General features: G+C 39.3%; 1 protein-coding gene across 1 annotated transcript in view; it reads left to right on the forward strand.

The window, feature by feature from the left end:
- Positions 1 to 11,640: 11,640 nt before the first annotated feature.
- The window catches only part of GFRA1 (GDNF family receptor alpha 1), a gene marked incomplete at its 5' end in the record, with an annotated part of 52,218 nt that continues 44,362 nt past the window's right edge, over positions 11,641 to 19,496 (forward strand). Inside the window, one exon of the mRNA XM_008941004.1 lies at positions 11,641 to 11,980. Within this exon, the coding sequence (XP_008939252.1) occupies positions 11,641 to 11,980 (340 nt within the window). The remainder of the gene's footprint in view (positions 11,981 to 19,496) is intronic.

Genomic DNA, 19,496 nt, shown 5'->3' on the forward strand with positions numbered 1-19,496 from the left:
GGCCAGATAACTGCCCCAAATGGTTTTCACTAGCAGCAGGGAGAGGGGGGTTGTGATTTGGTGAATCCACAGCTGCTGTGAGTTTTGCTTTCTCTGACTATTGCTCTCTCTGCTGCCATGATGGCAACCTTCGCCCCACCCCTAGCTGCTGTCACTAATTGAGCATCTGCCCCTCTTCTGTTACTGCTGCCTTCACTTTTTAGTCTCATCTTGTGCTAATGTGTTTTTGTCATGACCACAGAGGCATCTGTGACAACCTGATAGGAGTTGCAGGAGAGCTTTAGAGAAGGTAGAGTCTTCCTCTTGTTACACTGGAGAAAGCATCTTTCCCCACTCCCTGCTTCCAAAACTTCCCTGATTTATCCCATCAGCTGCTGTTTTCAGACTTGATTCACAATCACTCTGTCCTCTCTTGATTTTCCTTCTGAAAGAGTAATACTGCAGAATAAGCAGGATAATTTTTTCTGCTAAGGTTTTATATACTTTGACTATTTTTTCAGGTTATAGCCATCAGGAGCAAGCTGCTGTCATAGATAAGATAATATATACTCCTGCAGTAGACAGTCAATGTGTGTAAACCACCCCTACCTACACTGCTATTGCTTGAGGCTGGAGTAAGCTACGCTTCAGCAACTCTTGAATTAACAGGTTTTGTCTGTCTGCAGCAATTTCCTGAGTACAACTCGTACAGTAACTCTGGGTCAATGGAAACTTTGGTAATCTCCATTTTCTTTTTTTTAAATCTGAGAATAAAAGAGCATACTATTAGATATCTAGAAAACACGTTGTGAAGAAAGAATTAGTAGATTGTGGAGGACCAGTTTAAAAAAAAAGAGTGGAGTGGTGGGAGAATTACAGTCTTCAGGAATTTAAAAGCCATTGCTAAGAGGAGAGGAGAAAAGATAAGAAGGAAATGGGAATTATGTTGCAGGAAATGATAGATTAGATACCAGGAAAAAAAAAATTAACTATTTACGCTTTTTGGAGAGGCTGTGGAGTTACTGAAAAATGTGTTAGAGCATAGATTAGGCAGATAATTAAGGTGGGAAGAGGCCTTCGGAAGTCACTGAGGTCCCACTGGTTTCTACACTGTAGTCCTCCTATCCAAACTGTTTTTCCAATTGGGTTGCAAGGAGACCAAGATTCTACCTTGCTAAATCCATGCCAACTGTTTCTCATCACCTTTCTGCTCTTTATGTGCATGAATATGGCTTCAAGAAAGGCTTGCTTGGTAATCATCCCTGCAGTTGAGGTTAGGATGACCCACCTGTTATTCTCTGTACCCTGCTTTTCACCTGTCTTGAGGATATTTGTGACTTGTGCTTTACTGTAGCCATCAGGAAGTTGCCCTCATCACTGAGACCTATGAAAAGGTGATCCACCTCACAGTGACATTGGCCAGATCCCTCAGCACTTCTGCATGTATACTCTATGATCCTATGGGCTTTGGTATGTCTAAGGCAGCATTGGACAGGATTTGTTCTGACTATAGCTGGTCTTGCTGTGGGGCAGGAGGGTGGATTATTTTTCCCTTCCAACCTTTATCACGTATAAGGTCTGGTATTTCTAGAATTTCCTTCATGCTCTGACAAGCTCTCCTTTCTTGATGCCTCCTTTCCCTTCCTGAATCTAAATGCTGTTAAGTTTTTGAGCATATTGAAGTCTGTCCAGCTGAGTTGCACAGAGAATTTCCTTGGTTCCTCCACTGCACATTTATCCATCCAGTAAGCTAAATGGAGTTCCCATTTCAATTTTGGAGAAAGAGTTTTACTATCTCATGAAAAGAGTTTCTATGGGACATGTTTGCCACCTATTATAAAAAGAGAATTGAAAGTCCTACCAGTTAACTTTTATTTATGCACCATTTCCTGAGCTTCTACTTGGCTTTGTCCCTATAAAAATATCATGCAATGCCCAAATTTTGACATACGGATTTATGTTTTTCTCCTGGTGTTAGACTTGTGCCCATTTGTATGCACATTTATAGTCTTAGTTGAGGATTTACTCAGCCCTTTTCCTGTTATGCCAAACAGTATTCATGTTCTCACCGTTGACCTCTTCACCACTGGTTTACCCATTACTCTTTCTTTTCATGTTGAGAAAAAATGTATGTGCAAATTTACCAATTTTATTTTTTAAAAAAAATTATCCTAACATTTCTAATGTGTTCACTTCCCACATTTTAACAGCCTTAATTGTTCGATGAAAATAGAAAAAAACTAAAACTGAAAAATACAGCTTTATTGACAAAGCAATTCTTGGCACGTAGTTGAAACACTGAAAGATTTGATGCTAAATTGCAAAGTACTAAGCCTCAAAACAAGCCTTGTGTTTACATGCTATTGCACGTATTTTACTGAAACTGAAATAAGACAAGGTCCAAAAAAGCAATAATTATGAACATAATATTTTGCATAATGAAAAATATATAGTTACTTTATTAGAATGCTCTAAAAATGTTTATACAATTTGCTTGAGCCTTTATGAAAGTTCATTTCCTTTTAGGGTCTTTCCTTCTTCCCTCAGACTTATTGCTCATCTCACACTGAGCTCAGCTACCTTACAATCAGCCTCAAGTTAGGTAAAAACATTTGGATTATTTCTCATACTTATTAATAAATGTATAAGTAGCTTTGTTGTGAAATGAGACATGGAGACAAATAGTATCAAAACTTTCTATGTACATACTCATGTGTGTATACAAATGTGTTTGGGTGCATACATATGAGAAAGATCTAGGCCATTTGGAAGTAAGAACATGCTGTGCTCTCAGTGTATATAATTTTAGAACTCTTGATTTTGGTGCCTCAGTGTAAAGAAAGCAAAATCTATGTTGAATTTACTTTCAACAGTAGAAAGCTAGTATGGTTAGAAAAAATTACTATATTGTGCACACAAAAAAAACCCCAAAACTTTCCTCATTCAAAATCTGTGGTTATTTCAGGTTTCGATGTCATAGCTAAGAGTATATCTGGCCTCTTCTTTTCTGTAACTGGCATGACTTCAGGAATAAATCAGTTGTTAGCGAGCAGAGAGAGGACTTTGGAATTTCCTGCACTCCTGCTGTGTAGATTCAAATGCTAAGTTTAAATAATGGATGAAGCTAAGCTTATTATAATTGATCATTGTATGATTTATATGTCGTAATTATAACTAGGTTGAGAAAGAATTTTCAAAAGCTAGTTTCCTGGTAGTCAAAGCCATTAAATAACAGTGTGCTGCCAAAACAAAAATTAGGTGGGAACGTAGCCACAGAGTTCAGAATGTCTGTCCTCCACCTGATTTATAACTACCCTTATGATGACAGTATCAGCAGGATTTTCTTATTAGGAACAGTAAGAGCAGTTTGAATTGTTTCTCTTATCTTTCTAAGAGAACTCTGCATTGTTTCAAGCTTAGTCAAGCATAATAACTGGAAACCTGCAAAAATCTAATGTATAACAAAACTAAAAGGTGCAAGAAGTTGAAAAGGTTAATTAAAAGTGTAATGATCGCATTTACCGAGACAGTCCAATTAATCACTTTATTCCAGTGCTCATGTGATACAGAAACCATTGCTACAGATAACTGATTTCTCATGCTGGCATACATCGTCTGTGTTCATTAAAATGTGTATTTTTCTACAAATGTAAATTTAGCTTTTTATTTTAAGCTGCTTTCAAATAGTAGCTAATGTGTAACCCTGTATCCTCACATAAGAATTTCTCCAGCTATACTCCCTCTGAACAGTACGGGGGCATTGCCCCCTTGATACTTGTAGACCTACAGCCCCATGGGAGGTTTGCTTACTGCTTAATGGGCTTGTAGGTATAGAAGAAATAAAGCACTAGAAATACATCATTATGTAATGTGATCTCTCTGAAACAGTGTATATGACCAACAAAGTGAAAACTCAAGTGTCAACAAGCACATCTAAATGCGATTTTTACCATGTCAACTGGAAAAAAGCAAAAAGAACCTTGAAGGATCAATTACAAGGGTCATAACCTTGTATTATCTGATTTGCTATAATATTCACACATGCTTTATTGGAATGGAACATAAATTTGAAAAATAGTGATATTAGAAAGGATTGAAATGTTAGAGCAAGAGGTAGAAGCTTTCTCCTGGCTTATTTTGCTGGGGAAGCACTTTAGAGGGAGCCCATTATAAGCAGGAGAACAGTAGTTATGTTAACACGGTAATTAATCAAGTCTGAGGAAAAGAGGAAACAAGTTGTGAATTCAATTCTGCAGTAATAAAAAGAATTGCTGAAAGTTGCCCTGTAAATTGGCATGACTTTGGTAAACAGTCCCTCACTGTGTCTTGAGAACTTGCGTGCAGTAAATCACTTCTCATGGCAACCGTGTAGGCTTGAATATTTTCACAGGTTTGTTCTGTATTTCTCCGCTTGCTAGTTCATTCTCAAATCTGTTGACTTAGTATTTAGCTAATAATAAAATACTGAACTGTATAACATGAGAGCATATGCAGTAACACATTTTCACTTTGAATATTTTAAGGGGAAATTAATTAGAAGAAGTCAGCTGAAACCATGGCGATAGCTTTCCACATCACAAAACCAGTCTCTGACTCAGTACAGAGCATGAATTGTATATGGAATGACTGAGATCACTCCCTCACAAAAATATATATTCTGTATATTGTCCCAGTGATGCACAATCCATCCCTAATGTTAGTGCAGTGTAGATATGTTAAAATGACCTTTACACCCTAAAACTCTTTAGGGTAGAACTGAAATCAATGGAACAGTAATATGAGAAACAGTGACTGGATTAGTTTGCAACAATTGGAAGTTTCTTTGTTTAGCAGCCTCTGATTTTATTCATACAATTCTGTCTCCTATGTGAGATACCTTGGACAGAAGGAAGAATAGCATTAAAGAACAAGATTCTTAAACTTACATTATTGAAAATTCAGAATATCTCTAGTGGATAAAAAGGATTGAACTATGCTGGCACAAATATAATGCAGAACTGCTGTCCTCGGTACCACATGGAAAACTGGGGACCCTAGCATAACCACTCATTAAATTTTAGAAAAATTAAAAAAAAAAGTCATAGATCAGGATAATTGTGTGAGTGAAGACAGAAAGAATTTCAGGAGCAGACCAGAGTGTTGTTAACACTGGGGAGCAGGGTTTCCTTTCTCTCCCTGCTCTTGTGGAACAAAAATTTAAACCAGTTTACTGTAGGGTTATAAGACTTTCCTCTTACAGAATCTGTAAGTTGAGCAGATGTCCCTCAGCCAGCCCACAGGGCTGAGCCACCTCTCAGTTTTCTGTTCAGCCTTTCCTCATTCCTTCCTGAAAAGACTGAAAGTATCAAAGGAAATCTTAAGACTTATTTTCCCCTCTTTCATCAACACATATACAGTATAGGAATTTTGCAATCTTTAATGTTTATGATATGCTGCAGGAATTGGTCAAGTAAAGGTAGCAGGATCTAACTCTAAATGGACACAAGAATCTTGCTATGTATTAGACCCTGGATCCAGTGGTGAACTTGGACGATGCAGAAAGGACATGTGTCCCTCTTAGTAGAATTAAACTTCAAGAAACAGAACAAGAAGTAGATTTTTCCACCTAAACTTCAGAAACCCCTGTTTCCAGGTGGTACCTAAAATCTTCAGCAAGATGCTCAGAATCCTTATAAAAGTGCACAGGGAATACTGTGTAAAAAAAACAAACAAACAAACAAACCCCACCCCAGAAACAAAACCAAAACAAATTAAAAAAAAAAAGGGGGGGGGGGGAACCAACAGTAAAACCTGCTGCACAATAAATGTGTAAGGAGACAACAAGAAATACAGAAACTGAAATTTGTTGAAGACTTTGCACCTGAGGAGCGAGATTCACAGCCTTGGGCAGATGCATCTGTCCATGCAGCACTTAGTGTATGCTCCTGGGAGTAGAGAGGCATTCTTCTTTTAATGGGCACCTAGCAAAAAATGATGCTCTAGTCATTAAGTTAGTGATCAGAGTAGTCTTTGAGGAAGTGGGATGCCTTTGCTTTCTGCTCTACTCTATGGGTTTTTACAAAGCCTAGGAGGTTATCTTATGGATTAGGCAGCAGCTTGGTCTGGAAGGAAGAGGGGAGCTGTGGTATAGAAAGAGTTATATTTTCTAGAAGGGATTAGAAGAAGAGAGCACAAGTGGGATCATGCCTCTGCAGACATACAATTAAGGGAGTCATCTTCAGGGAGAGAATCCTGGTTTCCAGTCATTGCTCTTGTTAGAGAAATAACTCTTTTCCTTGGGTGCAGGCCAGAACCCAGCAATCTGCCTCCCAGGGAGAGCTCTCATCCTTGGGCTGAAGCATGATGCTCTCTCTTGTGTATTGCAATATGCACCATTTCCTGTGCACCTTTTTGACAACACTCTACAGTGAGGTGGTTTGAGAATCCTTCTGGGAAATGAGAACAGTGGTTCTGAGTTTCCAGGTCAAGGAAGGCACTGAACCAAAGTTTTCTAAGTCCTGACTAATGATTCACCAGTGGAATCTCATAAAAACAAAGGGCAGAATGTTTTGAAAAAGACTTTGAGCATAGCAGCTGTGCATACCATGGTGGCTAATTGATGAACACTTCCAAATCATGTCTGCTGATCCACAGTAAGCGATGTAAGTGTTCTTCATCTCTGCAGGGCTTGGACGGGAGACAGACTTTATCTCCTCAAGTATGGGTGTATTCAGAAAATAGTTGGAGGGACATGTGGAATTTGTGTTATCAAAGACAAGAATGTCAAATGTTCTACCTTTGGTCTCAGGTAAAGCCTCAGTGTCGGCAGTTTTGTTTCCTTAGGTCCTTTTGTTGTTCTAGCCCTGGGTGTGCCCTTCTGCACACAGAAGCCAGTCTCAACATCCTTGGCACCTGGTGTACCAACTGCTGCCATCTATTGTTCGGTTGTATTTGGTAGCACTCTGATAGCCCTGGGTACACCTGATAATATGTTAGCTTTAATTTTAAAAAGAAAAGCACTTGTTTGTCATGATGGTGGAAAATGTTTGAAGTAGGCCTGACTGTTCTCTAAAGGCTGAGGGGGAGACAAGTAGAACCTAAGAATAACATGAAAATGTGTGTGCATCATTGTCATGATTTCTCAGGGAAAACTTGATGGTTTTTTACTGACATTTGGGATTAGAAATAATTTGTCCAGGAAAATGGTAGTTTATTTAAATCCATTAAGATGCGGATTATGATATTTCCCATGCTTGCTTTATTTTTTAAATCTGTTCTTCTTACATAGCACAAGTAATTTGGTGAAGCCCACAGCAGCACTTTTGTTAAAGTAGGATCACAGTTCTCCTCTTTATTCTGCTCATTTTTTGGTTCCCGTATGCCATATTCTGCATCTGCAATGAAGTAGGCCCATACCTATGTGGTCACCTCTATCACTTTGTAGTTTTGCCTTCCATCACATTAACATTTACTGCTCTCTTTACAGCATTCCCTTCACTAAACCCCTCAGAAAACCTACTAATGTTAATTATTTGCAAATAGCAATTGTAGTTTTATTGGCAACCTCCGTAAATTGCTTTTTATGTACTGTAAGAAAATTGAAAACTAAGTGTCCATTTTGCTGTTTAGTAAGAATCTTAGAACAAATAATAGTCCTTTCACTCCTTCCATCTGGTGAGGGCCCAAATAAGAAGCTACCAATATCCACTGAGAATCCCTTCATGTGCATCATGGGGTTAATGGGAGTTGAGGATATAGCCAAAGGCTCAGTTGGTACAGAAATGAAATAGCAATGGAAAAGCATGGAAGATGAAAGATTAAGTTGAAGAGACTGTGAAAGAGAGTGAAGCATAAGGAAGATCACACAGGGCAGAGGAAGCCCTATTAAAACTGTAGCAATGTCTCTGGATAAAAGACTGGAGTGTTGGGCTGGTTTCTTTCTGCTGCCACATGGGAGCTTGAGCCAGAACTGTTGCAGCTGTAACAATGTTGGGTCAGGGTGGGCGATGGTTGAGGAGATACCAAATATCAAAGTGGTTACACGTTACCCTCTAAGGTCTGGTTTTTTATCAGTAGAATTTATCAGAAAAACATCTCACCTTGCATGCATGTGTCACATGTGGAGTACAAGAGCTGCGAGCTGGTGATTCATGTAGAGGTCAGTTAGTAAGCCAGTTATTGCACAGCTTTTGCAGCTAGTGTACAGCAAACTGCCTGGTAGGAGGACTTTTTTAGGCATCCTGACTGGATGGATGTTGGGAGCTGCTGCTTTCTCACCAAGGCAGCAGCAGCTCCTGGCTCTGGCTGTGTTCTGACATGACTTTGCATTAGAGTAGCACCCAGAGCAGTGAAGCAGCTCACAGCTGCTGGTGTCTTCTGCTGGGAGACAGCATCCTAGTGTTTGCCAGCCTGCTCTGCTGAGACCCTTCCTGCAGGTGGGAACCAGTGCCTCGCACACAGACAGGAGGCATCACTTAGCACCTGCCTGGCAGGAGCTTGCCTCAGAGTCTGCAGTGATGTGGCAGGAGTGGAGAGCTGCATGGTTTGGCAGAGATTTCCAGAATGGGCCCAAGGCAGAGCAGACCTGTGAGAAAGCAAGCTCTGGGTGCAGAAGTGGTGGTGTGAAGGAATCGTTGCTTGTTCCAGGCTGCTGCTCTGACTGCCCTCAATCCATATCCAAGTGCCTCAAAAGCAGGGGGAACTGAAAAAGGATCTCCTTACACAGACGTTCCCCAAAGGATGCTGGCAGGAAAAGTAGCTCTGGATTAGATCCATTTGCTCTTAACGTAGTCAGTACCTAGTAAGAGCCAAACTCCTGCCTGTCTTAATAATTTAAGCTTTGCAAAACAGAAGCTGGGTGAAATTTTGACCTTATGTATTACTGCTGTGTAAGTAATCCTCGGAAACACTCACAGTATTGTTAACTGTTTGTAGCTACCACAGGGCTTAGCATTAAAAAATGATTTAAAAGCATGGGAGCAGCTGGCATTAATGAGAAGAGTTGGTTTAGACAGTATTCTTTATATCAAGTGCAGTTGATGCATAACTCTTCTGTGCTGTGTATTAGTCTTTGTTTTAAAAGTTTGAAAAAAATTGTATAATGTGATGATAAATATGCCAGGAACAATAGCTAGAGACATATGTATCAAAATAGAAAAACACAAGTGGCAAGTTACAACCAAGGGTGGTAGTTTTAGAAAAAAAAAAAAAAGAACAAACACCAAAAGACCTGAACCATATTCAGAGTTGACATGTAGAAGAATGCAAGTTTTGGGTAAATATAAATTGCATGAAAGAGATGAATGAATGTAACTTGTTTATGAACAATTTGCACCTAATTTAACTTGCACCCAAGATAACTTCCACTGTTGTTTTGTGTGGTCAGTGGATTGGCTTGCTCTCTGTTTTTTAAAAAGAGTGATTAATCTGTCCCTTTTGATTTTTGAGGTGTTCATATTCACAGTGCTTTTATGCTTTAGATAATTCTGTATCATTGGTTACTCCACTTTGGACCCTTAATGGAAAATTATGTATGTGACTATTAGCAAAGAGGTGCTTTATTACAGCTTGGGTTTTCTTTTAAAGAGTACTTTCTAATATATCACAGAGTAAGCTGATATCTGTTCATATTGAAATGCCCCACTCAGAGCTCTTCCACAGAATCTTGTTTTAAAGAGTGGAATTCAGCAGTTGACTCCCAGGCACAAATAACCATGTAATTACTCTGCAATCACATAGTAATTAGCATGCACTATTCATATATTGCATAATTATATGCCCTGCAGATTACATAGTAATTATATTTGTACTAAACATATAATTCTATATAGTGTATTAAGAAAACCCAACTTTGAGAGTTCATAGTTAAGATTACAGTTGTATGCTAATGTATAACAACTTTTTATATAAAAATGTTACAATTTTATGAGAGGGTTGTTTCTGGATATCCCTTCTTCATCTGGTGTTGCTTAAACTGTGGTAAGCTGCTATTATAAGAAATGCTTGGCTCTGTTACTTTATAGTCAGATGTTGCACGTTTGTAATTTTGTAATTTGTGAATTTAAGAAACAGAAAGTTGCAGTTGTGCAAGCAGCTGGTATTGCGAAGGACTTGGAGTGTGAATGTTCAATATACAAAGGTTAAATGTACCAATCCATGGAGCATATTGCTAGAGTGAAAAAGAAATGTAATGCTGCTTATGCATTGTGTTATTTATAGATAGGTAAGGTACACAGGATTTTAGCAGGTGATGTATTTGTATAACATGAAGTCTATGCTAACAACAAGGCCCACCTTGGCCAGGGTCAGTTCAGACAACTGCAGTATCTCAGTGCAGCAGGTCAGACAAGCTTCATCCTCTTGTCCTGCCATAGAAAAAGATGAAAGGTTGATGCGCTCTGTCTGGGAATGGGAGGAAAAGTGGCAGAGTAAGGAGAAGAGCAGCACTGAGTTGTAGTAGGGCCTTGGGTTGAAACTGGCCTTGGTTTTGGGACAAGTTGGAAGATCTAGGAAAAAGATGGCTTTTTTTTAAGAAGAGCTTTAGATTGTTTGAGATATTTTACCTTTGGCCAGCACTTGCCCCCCCTCTCCCCACAGGATGTTGTTGTGGAGTTTTAGATATTTGCAAAATGTTTTTATTTTCAGCTTGAAAATTCTGTGGTAATGGAAAGTTAATGTATTTTCTTGGATCTCTGATGTTGGCATTCCTAATATCCAAAGCAGCATTATGATTATTCTTAATTGAATTTTGCATTTTAATGCCAGTTGCCTTCATTTTCAAGCTAAGCATATATTAAATATTAGTATTTTTTGAATAATGTATTTCAAAATTAAATGTGTAATTATAGTCTTGACTTTTAGCTGAGTTTAATTTTTTCCATAGCTTCTTGTACCGTGTGCATGTGTATGTGTCAGAGATACTCCTCCTTTTCAACAAGTGCTTCTTTCACAGAAACTTGTTAATTCTACATCAGTTTCTTCAAAGCCTGTAAACTTCATAGAACTTCCAGGGTTCAGGTGGCATCTATAGATCTTATAAAAGTGTATTTTAAGCATGGAGCTTACAGACCTTGTGGGTGGCCTTAGGGAGCTCACAGTCATGGGGCTGCACCTGCTTTCCTTTCTCTCTGGGTGGGCTGTTTTCATCCCTTAAAAACTGCAGTCACAGGCATGTGGCTTTTACATTCTACAGAGTACATGAACTATATTGAAATGTTGTTACCTGGTGTAGACACTGGATGTAATTTACACTGTTCAAGGGGAAAAAAAAAAAAAAAAACAAACTCAGGACTTTGCAAAACCAGAGTTAGGAGCCAGGTTCTTGTGCAATGGGCCAAATGTATCCCTTCTGATTTCCCAGTGATTTTAATAGCTTTTTAGTGAGGCCAAGTCTTACCCAATATTCGTCCTGCAAGTCTACTCCAAAGAAGATGAAGTACAGCCTGCCTGCTGCAGTCGTCCTCCATTTGCCAGCATTCTGATCCTAACGCATGCCTGGGCTCTTGTTCACTCGTTAAACCATTACCCTAACAAACATAGGGACCAGTTGCAGTTTCTGGCACTGAAAGTTTTGTGTGTAACCAATATATAATCAGGATCTCATTAACAGTGACATAAACACAAACATGGAACCACAATATAAATGTGACGCATTTCTTACTGCTGTTGTGTTGTTTTTTCTAGTGGAGCCAGTACTTTCAAAGGGGAACAATTGCTTGGATGCAGCAAAAGCTTGTAACCTAAATGATACCTGCAAGAGGTTCAGATCTGCTTACATAACCCCCTGCACCAGCAGCACGTCTAATGAAATCTGTAACAAGCGGAAGTGTCATAAGGCCCTCCGGCTATTTTTTGACAAAGTTCCCCCAAAGCACAGCTACGGGATGCTCTTCTGCTCCTGTCGAGACGTAGCCTGTACAGAAAGGAGACGGCAGACTATTGTTCCTGTGTGTTCATATGAGGACAGGGAGAAACCAAACTGCCTGAATTTACAAGAATCCTGCAAGAAGAATTACATCTGCAGGTAAGATAGCACATGGCAAGGGAGTGATTAATGAGGTACCAGAGAGAACTTTTTGGTACTGCTGGATTTGCCAGGACTAAGGGTCAGAATACCCACTAGGGAAGAAGATGAGTCAGGGAAAAAAGCAAACACCTCTGACATCCTTAGCAGAATAACAAAAGCCTGCAACCGGTTACAGTGTGTGCCTTCTCCAGAGCTGTTCACAGCTACTCCCTTGCACTATGGAGTCTTTAAACCCCTAGTTGAGTTTTTAGAGATTTTTGTTGGAAACCTTTTCTTTAGGTGTCTCTATGAAATTATGTCTCACGATGATTTTTATGTCCTATTAGTGACCAAGTGAAAACAGAATTATTAATTAAAATGGGATTTATTTTCATTGTATTCTTAATGTATGAGCATTAATAACTGTGAATACAGGCCACATGGTGGAGTTTATAAATGGTCAAAATACACAGACTATTCATGTTTTTTTTCTCAGAGGAAAAGGAGTCTACATTTGTAGACTAGATTCCACTCTCTTTATAGAGCTGTTTTAGCCTTGGAATTGTTTTATCTCCCCTCTGCTGACAAGAATGCTGGGTTGATGGAACTGGAGGGTCATTGATTCACTGACCTGGTTCCCAGCCTCTTCCCTCCGTGCGCTCAGCCTGGAGAGCCGGCGCAGGGCGCTGCCTCGCAGGACGAATGGTCCTGTCGCCTTCCCTGAGCTCCCTCCTCTTGTTACACAACATTTTTCAGTGGCACGCAGGCTCTACTCTGCCCCTAGGAAATGCTTTATTCCTACTTAGCATTGTGTATTTTGGTATTAGAATGTTGTTGTGCTAATATCATATTTATGAAGTCATGCCCAAGAATCTTCCTCATTTCTAGTGTGTAAATTCCTTGTAGATTATCCAATTCTGTGAATTAGCAAGCAAGGAAATAAACACTATTGTAAAATGTCAAGGACACTGGAGATAAGGTATAAATCTTAATAAGTACTTACACGTGCCTGGTAAAATATTTACTCTGAAGTTTGTTTATGAGATCTCCACTGCTGATACTACAGGTTTAGCTTTAGCACCTGAGACGTGCCGATGTTGTTCAGAGGTGAGGAGTCGAGCAGTGCCCTACCCTGCATGGCCCAGAGGAAACCTGGAGCCAGTTTCCTGCTGTACCCAAATAAGAGCAGATTTAAATCAGAGCGGGGTTCTCAGTCCATGGGTTGCATTGCATTCAGCACCTTCATAGCTGATTCTAGTGCTGTCTGTGGAAGCTGGATACACGTAGCCTCACAACCTCCTGTTTTCCATTTCCATGTTGTGCCATTACTCCTTTAGCTTCTATGCATTGCCTCCCCTATACTCAGGCCCTGTTAATTAGTAGAGTTACAGTATCTTTACTGTGCAAACTTCCAGTGTTACAGTGCCAATGAAATGGGAGAGAGGATTTTATAGGAAGACTTCTTCCTTTTATCCAGGCTGTAGTGTTTGGGAATTACTTTGTTAAATTAATGCCATTACTTCTCTCATGACTGTGTTTTTATTTGGCCTGCTTTGATCGGATGTTGTCTCAGCAGCTAAAGTTTTAATGGCATTTTGTTTAATTTGATTTCACGAGTTTGATGTTATGCTTTCTTCATTGCAACGCTGCAGGGGAAAGCTTGGTGAAATCTTTGCTTCTGTTGCCCTATGCTACAGCCAGCAATGGGGTAAAAATGAATATCTTTACAGGTTCTTCAGTGTCTTCTGTTGCTTTAAAATGCCAAAGTTAAAAAGTTTGGACTCTTCCAAGGCTCAGCGAGACCTGGCTGTGGGGCTGAGGGGCAGCACTGGTACAAGGGAACTGCAGGGCAAATGCCTGCAGGGTCTGGGGCAGAGTCAGTGAGTGCAGCATTTAAGTCCTACGCCTGGAGGTAAACCAAGCTTGAAACGTTGTTGAGAGTCATCTCACGTAGGTGTTAATACCTCCTGGGCTGTCTAAACTGCTACTGTATTTAATACCTTCCCTCTCTGCTGTCAAGGAGAGGAGGAATCAGCAGCAGAACTATTCCAGCCTATCCATAATACAGTGAAAGACATTTTGTTTCTATGACTTGTTGTGCACTTAGAGGGAGTTGATGTGATTTGTTCCCTTTGTCCTGCAGGAAAACAGGGACTTGGGCAGGGGAGGAAAGGAAGGGGAGGAGATCTCCTCCCTGCTAGTGAAATATTTGTACTGATAAATATCAGTCTGAGTAGTAATTCCAGATACGTTTAGAATAATTAAAAGCGGTAGTCAGTAAGCAAATAATTCTAGCTCTGATAATTTCTGTTTCATTTTAGAATCAGAAAGAGTATCTAAATGGGAGAAAAAAATTGAGAGTATGTTCTGCCTAGTGTGAAACTGAGTGATTTAGAAACTATTATTTGCATGCCTGTTACCTCTATTAAAGCTTCTTCATAATGCTAGTTAAGACAGGGGGGACAGTTCTAAAGGATTTCTGAAAGTACACATGCAAATGGTTCATGAATGCTCCTTACTCAGAAATGCAAAATTTGAATCTGCCTATACTCTATGTAAAATATCAACTGGGCCTGTGCAAACAAGTATTGAAACGTTCAGTTTTGGCTGCTCTTTAAAAGCTTTGTCCTGGATTCATATATCACTGAATCTTGTTTTTGAAACAGAGTTAAGAGCAGGGAAGTGATTTGGCCCAACTGCAGGTACCACTGAGATGGCAGGACACTGTTTTGTTTTGTTTTTTTATTCATTAATCTCTCTGTTATATAACATAAACTCTCGATTGAGGGAAAAAGAGACCAGAAATGTCAGGAAATGCAAATAAGTTCTGACTTATGTAAACAGTCCTAATTTTTCAGCTTCACCAGAATACCAAATAGTTCACTTTTATTATCAATTTTCTGCTGCCTCTACGTGTATCCCAGTCCATACCCAGCTTTGAAACCCATTGGAATCTCTCAGGCATGCCTGTCAATGCTCACTGAAAGGAAAAGCAAAAAAAAAAAAAACCCAAAAAAACCCCAAAGAATAAAAAGAAGCCATTAGAGCTCTTTTTTATCCTGAATATAAACAAAGCTTCTAAGGAAAGTCAATAGGTTGTCAAGAACTTTCACCAATGATGTTGTCCTGGAATAGCTCAAGACTCTGAGGAACCTCCTGTTCTAATCACTTCAGCTACAAATTAAACTTCAGAAAGTTGACAGAAATGTTTTAAAAAGATCATTCTGCTGTAAACACAGAACAATGTGCATCATTTTTGCCACTATCACGTTTGACAGTATGTAAAATACTATTTTCTTTGAGTAATGAAAGTGTGAATCATTAGTTTGGTCTTTTCAATAACCTGTGTTTTGAATTTGCATACTTCCTCTGTCTCCTGGATATGTTCAGAAGACGCTGACCAGAATGATAATGATACAGACACATTATTTATTAAAAGAACAGCATAAATCCAGTCATGTGCTGCAAAGATCTAAAGAATAGCATAAAATGAGACATTTTTTGTAAATATAAGAATCTAGTAACAGCACGTTTCTCATCCTCCACAATTACTGTATTCAAAATATTTGGTCAACTCATTGAGCTTCATTTTTAAGATGAAATAGCCAGGAGGTGGTTCTTGACTAATTTCAAAAGACAGCAGTTTAGACTTTTTTTGTGGGACTAAAATAAGTACTGTTCTTCATGTTCCACCTTTTGTCCTGTAAAAAGTGCATGTTGCTGGCTACAGCTACTTGATACTGAAAACAAACAAACAAAAAAAACCAAACAAACAAACAAAAAGGCTGCATAATATATTTAAATAACTTTTACTTGTGGGATTTCTGAATGATTCTAATGAAATGTCTTATTAGGTTTTAGTAAGTGGGTTGTCTCCCTGAAAATATAGTAAAGATATTTTTGTCACTGTATATTCAGAGAGTTAAATCTTTATAAATGTGCTTTCATTGGTGTGTTCTTACCTCTTAACCAACGTTAATTCTGTTGACCAGTTTTGTTGCAATCACCTGTTCAGTTCTGTATGGAAGACATCTGCTTCTACAGGTATGAGAACACAGTGTGAAGATGTGGAAACATTTTCAACAGTGTTTAAAAGAGTTCATCCACAGTGAAAGTTAGAACAAAAACTTAGATGCTTCCTGCATTTCCTGAAAACATAAGAAACTTGCCAAGAAATTAATATTCCTTCTTTATAGTCTGTTGAATATTTCTAATGGTGATTTACCATGCTAAAGGCATGTGCAAAACCACAAGTGCTTTATACCAGTACCTGTCTGTAAAAGTGGTTTCTTTGCATAGGACTTCTGGGCTGTTCCTGCAACATGAACCATTCCTGACTTCAAACTGTGCACCCTCAGGGATAAGACTGGCTAGAAGAGAGAGTGGTTAAGCACTGTAGGCGAGTCTGTGATGAGCTGTTAGAAATGTTCAGTCAGCATTTTTTGTCCTGCTATAGCAGAGGTGGAGCCCAGCACCTTGTATTAGGAGGGGGCCTTCTTCAGCTACAGCATTAACAACAGGTAGCGGGGAGGAGCACGCAAAAGGGTTGTATGGGAGGAGAGGGAAGAGGGGAAGAAGAAATATGCCCTTTTCCTTAAATTTTCTATTCCTTAGACTAATCTCTCATTTTTCTCACTTTTTCCCTTGCTTTCTTTCTCATGCCTCTTCCATTTGCTTAGTTTCCTTTGATGTCCTCTTTCCAGATCTCTCAGTCATTAGTGACTTTCACTGCCTCTCCAATGCATTTGAATTCTCTCCATTATGGCCAATTACAGCCCCTCCTCACCTGCTCCTCTGCGTGCTGTTCTCTTCCTCCCTCGATCTCATGCCATGGTCCAGTGGCCTTCTGTAATCAGAAAATGAGAGGGGAAAACACAGGTGCTACCTCCCTTTTGGAGCTTATATTGGTTACAATTCAGTTGGCCAGCTACTAAACCTGCCTGCGCAATCTCGGATGGGCTCTAGCTTTACGTGTGAGAAGGACACTTGGTGGATATTTTCATGAAGGACACAGCAGCATTCTACAGTTCTGTGTAACAGAGCTGGATTTGCGACACTCTGGGGTATTTATTTATTATTTGGCACTCAAAGCTGTCTGGCAGCTCCTTGAGATGATTGTTTTGCTGTGGGTATGCAAAACAACATAGTTTTTGTAGTGCTGTTAAGGACATTAAAACAGGGACACTTGATTTCCAGAGCCGTGCAGGCTATGCCTATATTGTATGTTTGGAGGCTGAGTCAGGGAGTGGACAAAGAACCTTGTGTGCTGCCTGGCTCACCCTGCACTAGATGTCTGCAGTGTATTAGGGTTAGTCCAGGCTCAGGCTACCTGCACATCCTCCCTGCTCTCTCTCTCTCTGTGATGTCAGAAAGGCTCCTTTGTCTGCAAAATATCAAGTAGGATAGGAAAAAATGTTTGGCTACCTTTCAGCCCATATACTGCAGCATGGCCAGGAGCTCACCTCACAACTATAAGCACAGCCTGAATTTGAAGAAGAATGATTTTTATATCTATATACACAACTGTATGCATATATGTATGTATTGCTAGAGGTACTATATTTATTTGAGTTAAAAACCTATAGGTATTAATTATTTTAGTACCTAGATACTAATTTTAATGAATTAATAGTGAAGAATGACCACAGATCAGAAAATTCAAAAAATGGGATGGGGAACAGAAGCTGGTGTGCTCTGCGGCAACATGATGGTGTAGTGGAGTATGTGTGTGGGGAATTGCTAGCCTGGAAAAAAATATTAATGCAGTCGCTGCAAAATAAGCAAAAACCCTTTCAAGTCAAGGCAAAGTAAAGATAGAAAATGCTGCAATACTGTATTATTTTTTCCCCTTCTAGTCCTTTTACGTGATTCATTACATTGATGTATTTTCTTACCAGTGTAAAATAGACAAAGTATTACTCTCCCTCCCCTCCCCCACTCCCACCCCAAACAAACAAAGGTAATTTAAAATTTCTTCCCTCTGAACAAAACTCCAAATGAATCAAGAAGTTCCTACTTAAAATATATTCATAAATCCCTCTGGAATCCAAAAATCCAAACACCCAGCAAAACAAGACTGCTTTGTCCCTCTTAAAGTCTAGCTGGATCTCATTTTACAGTGCCAGGATCTGCTTGGCCAGTCCTCATTTATACTCTCTCTGTTCTGCTTAAGAGGGTCTTGCAGATTAAAAGCTTTCTGGATGATTGACATTCCTTCAAAAGAAGCGAAGACTCAAGGACATAGTAATTAGAAAAATGGCTCAGCTTTATTCCTGCACCCAACTTTCACATTGCTTTGTGCTTTAACAACGAAGAGATCCTCATGCTCAGGGGGTTTATGCTCCAAGAAGCAGTAACTAGACAGTATCTTTATGCTGAGGTCCCTTGTTGGGCAAGCTTGAAACTCTCTAAGTATCATCCCTACAGTCAGCTAGAATGTCTGCTGATTCCTGAACCCCAGTCGTTATGAAAAGGGAGCATAATGAGTTTAGGCCCATTATCTGTAAAACAAGTTATGCCTCAACATGGTCAGAACTGTTTGATTCAGATGACTTCTGTTTTTGCATGATGTAGCTTTGGCAGTATCCTCGATGTGGCTGAGGTCCTGCTAGTCCTTTCTGGTCACTTTTAAGTTTAAGAACAATCCATGGCACTGAATATTCATTATTTTTTTGTCTAGAGGGTTGAAAAAATGAAAGAGGGAATGAAATATGTGTGCTAACCTAGAGCAATCACAAAATAACCTTGCATGCAAATGATTAGAGTTTTATAGGTCAAATTTAGATATGCTGCCTTCTGTGTCAGTCCTTTTTTATCCAAAAGGATTTAGTGGACTGAAGTACTTGGAGCCACCAGTAAACTTTAGCTCTTAGAACTCGGGAACATTTGTATCACCCAAAAGTAGTCCTTCATCTCTGTGTGTCATTTTGTCTGAAAAGACTTGTGTTGTTATTCTAAGTGAGAAAACTGCCTGTAAAATATAGGAGATAAGAACGCTACAGCTTAGAAAGATGAGCCAGGAAAGGGGTTACAGCAGGGCAGATGTGACCCATTTTGGTTTCTTAATTTATCATGGAGGAAAGATTAGCTACATATGTTAATAAAGGAGTTTCACCAATGCTTAGTCAAAAATAGTGAAATCCAGGAAAGTTAAATTTGTCATTAAACTTTAATAGAGATCTAAATTTGGAGTGACACATGTTCTTACGGATAAGCAAACACTTAATTGCTTTGCTGGATGGGGCTCCAGTTAGAGTACTGCTACCGCTGATTTGTTGAATTGTTGGTTTAAAGATTTTTTTGTAGAGAGCAGGCATTTAGCATCCACCAGTTTGCATGAGTAGTTTCCACCCACTAATCTGTTAAATCTGGTGAAGTGAAGATTTTGATCCCTTTTAATATACACCCAGTCACATTTGGTCAACTTGCTGTTTCTGGGGCGAAGAAAGGATGTATATATGACAAAATAGCATTTTCTTTAATAAATCAAAATGTTTCTCATTTACATTAAACCATGTATATGCTACAGGCAAGA

This window comes from Merops nubicus, unplaced genomic scaffold, assembly GCF_000691845.1.
Source record: "Merops nubicus isolate BGI_N331 unplaced genomic scaffold, ASM69184v1 scaffold8920, whole genome shotgun sequence".
Taxonomy (NCBI): domain Eukaryota; kingdom Metazoa; phylum Chordata; class Aves; order Coraciiformes; family Meropidae; genus Merops; species Merops nubicus.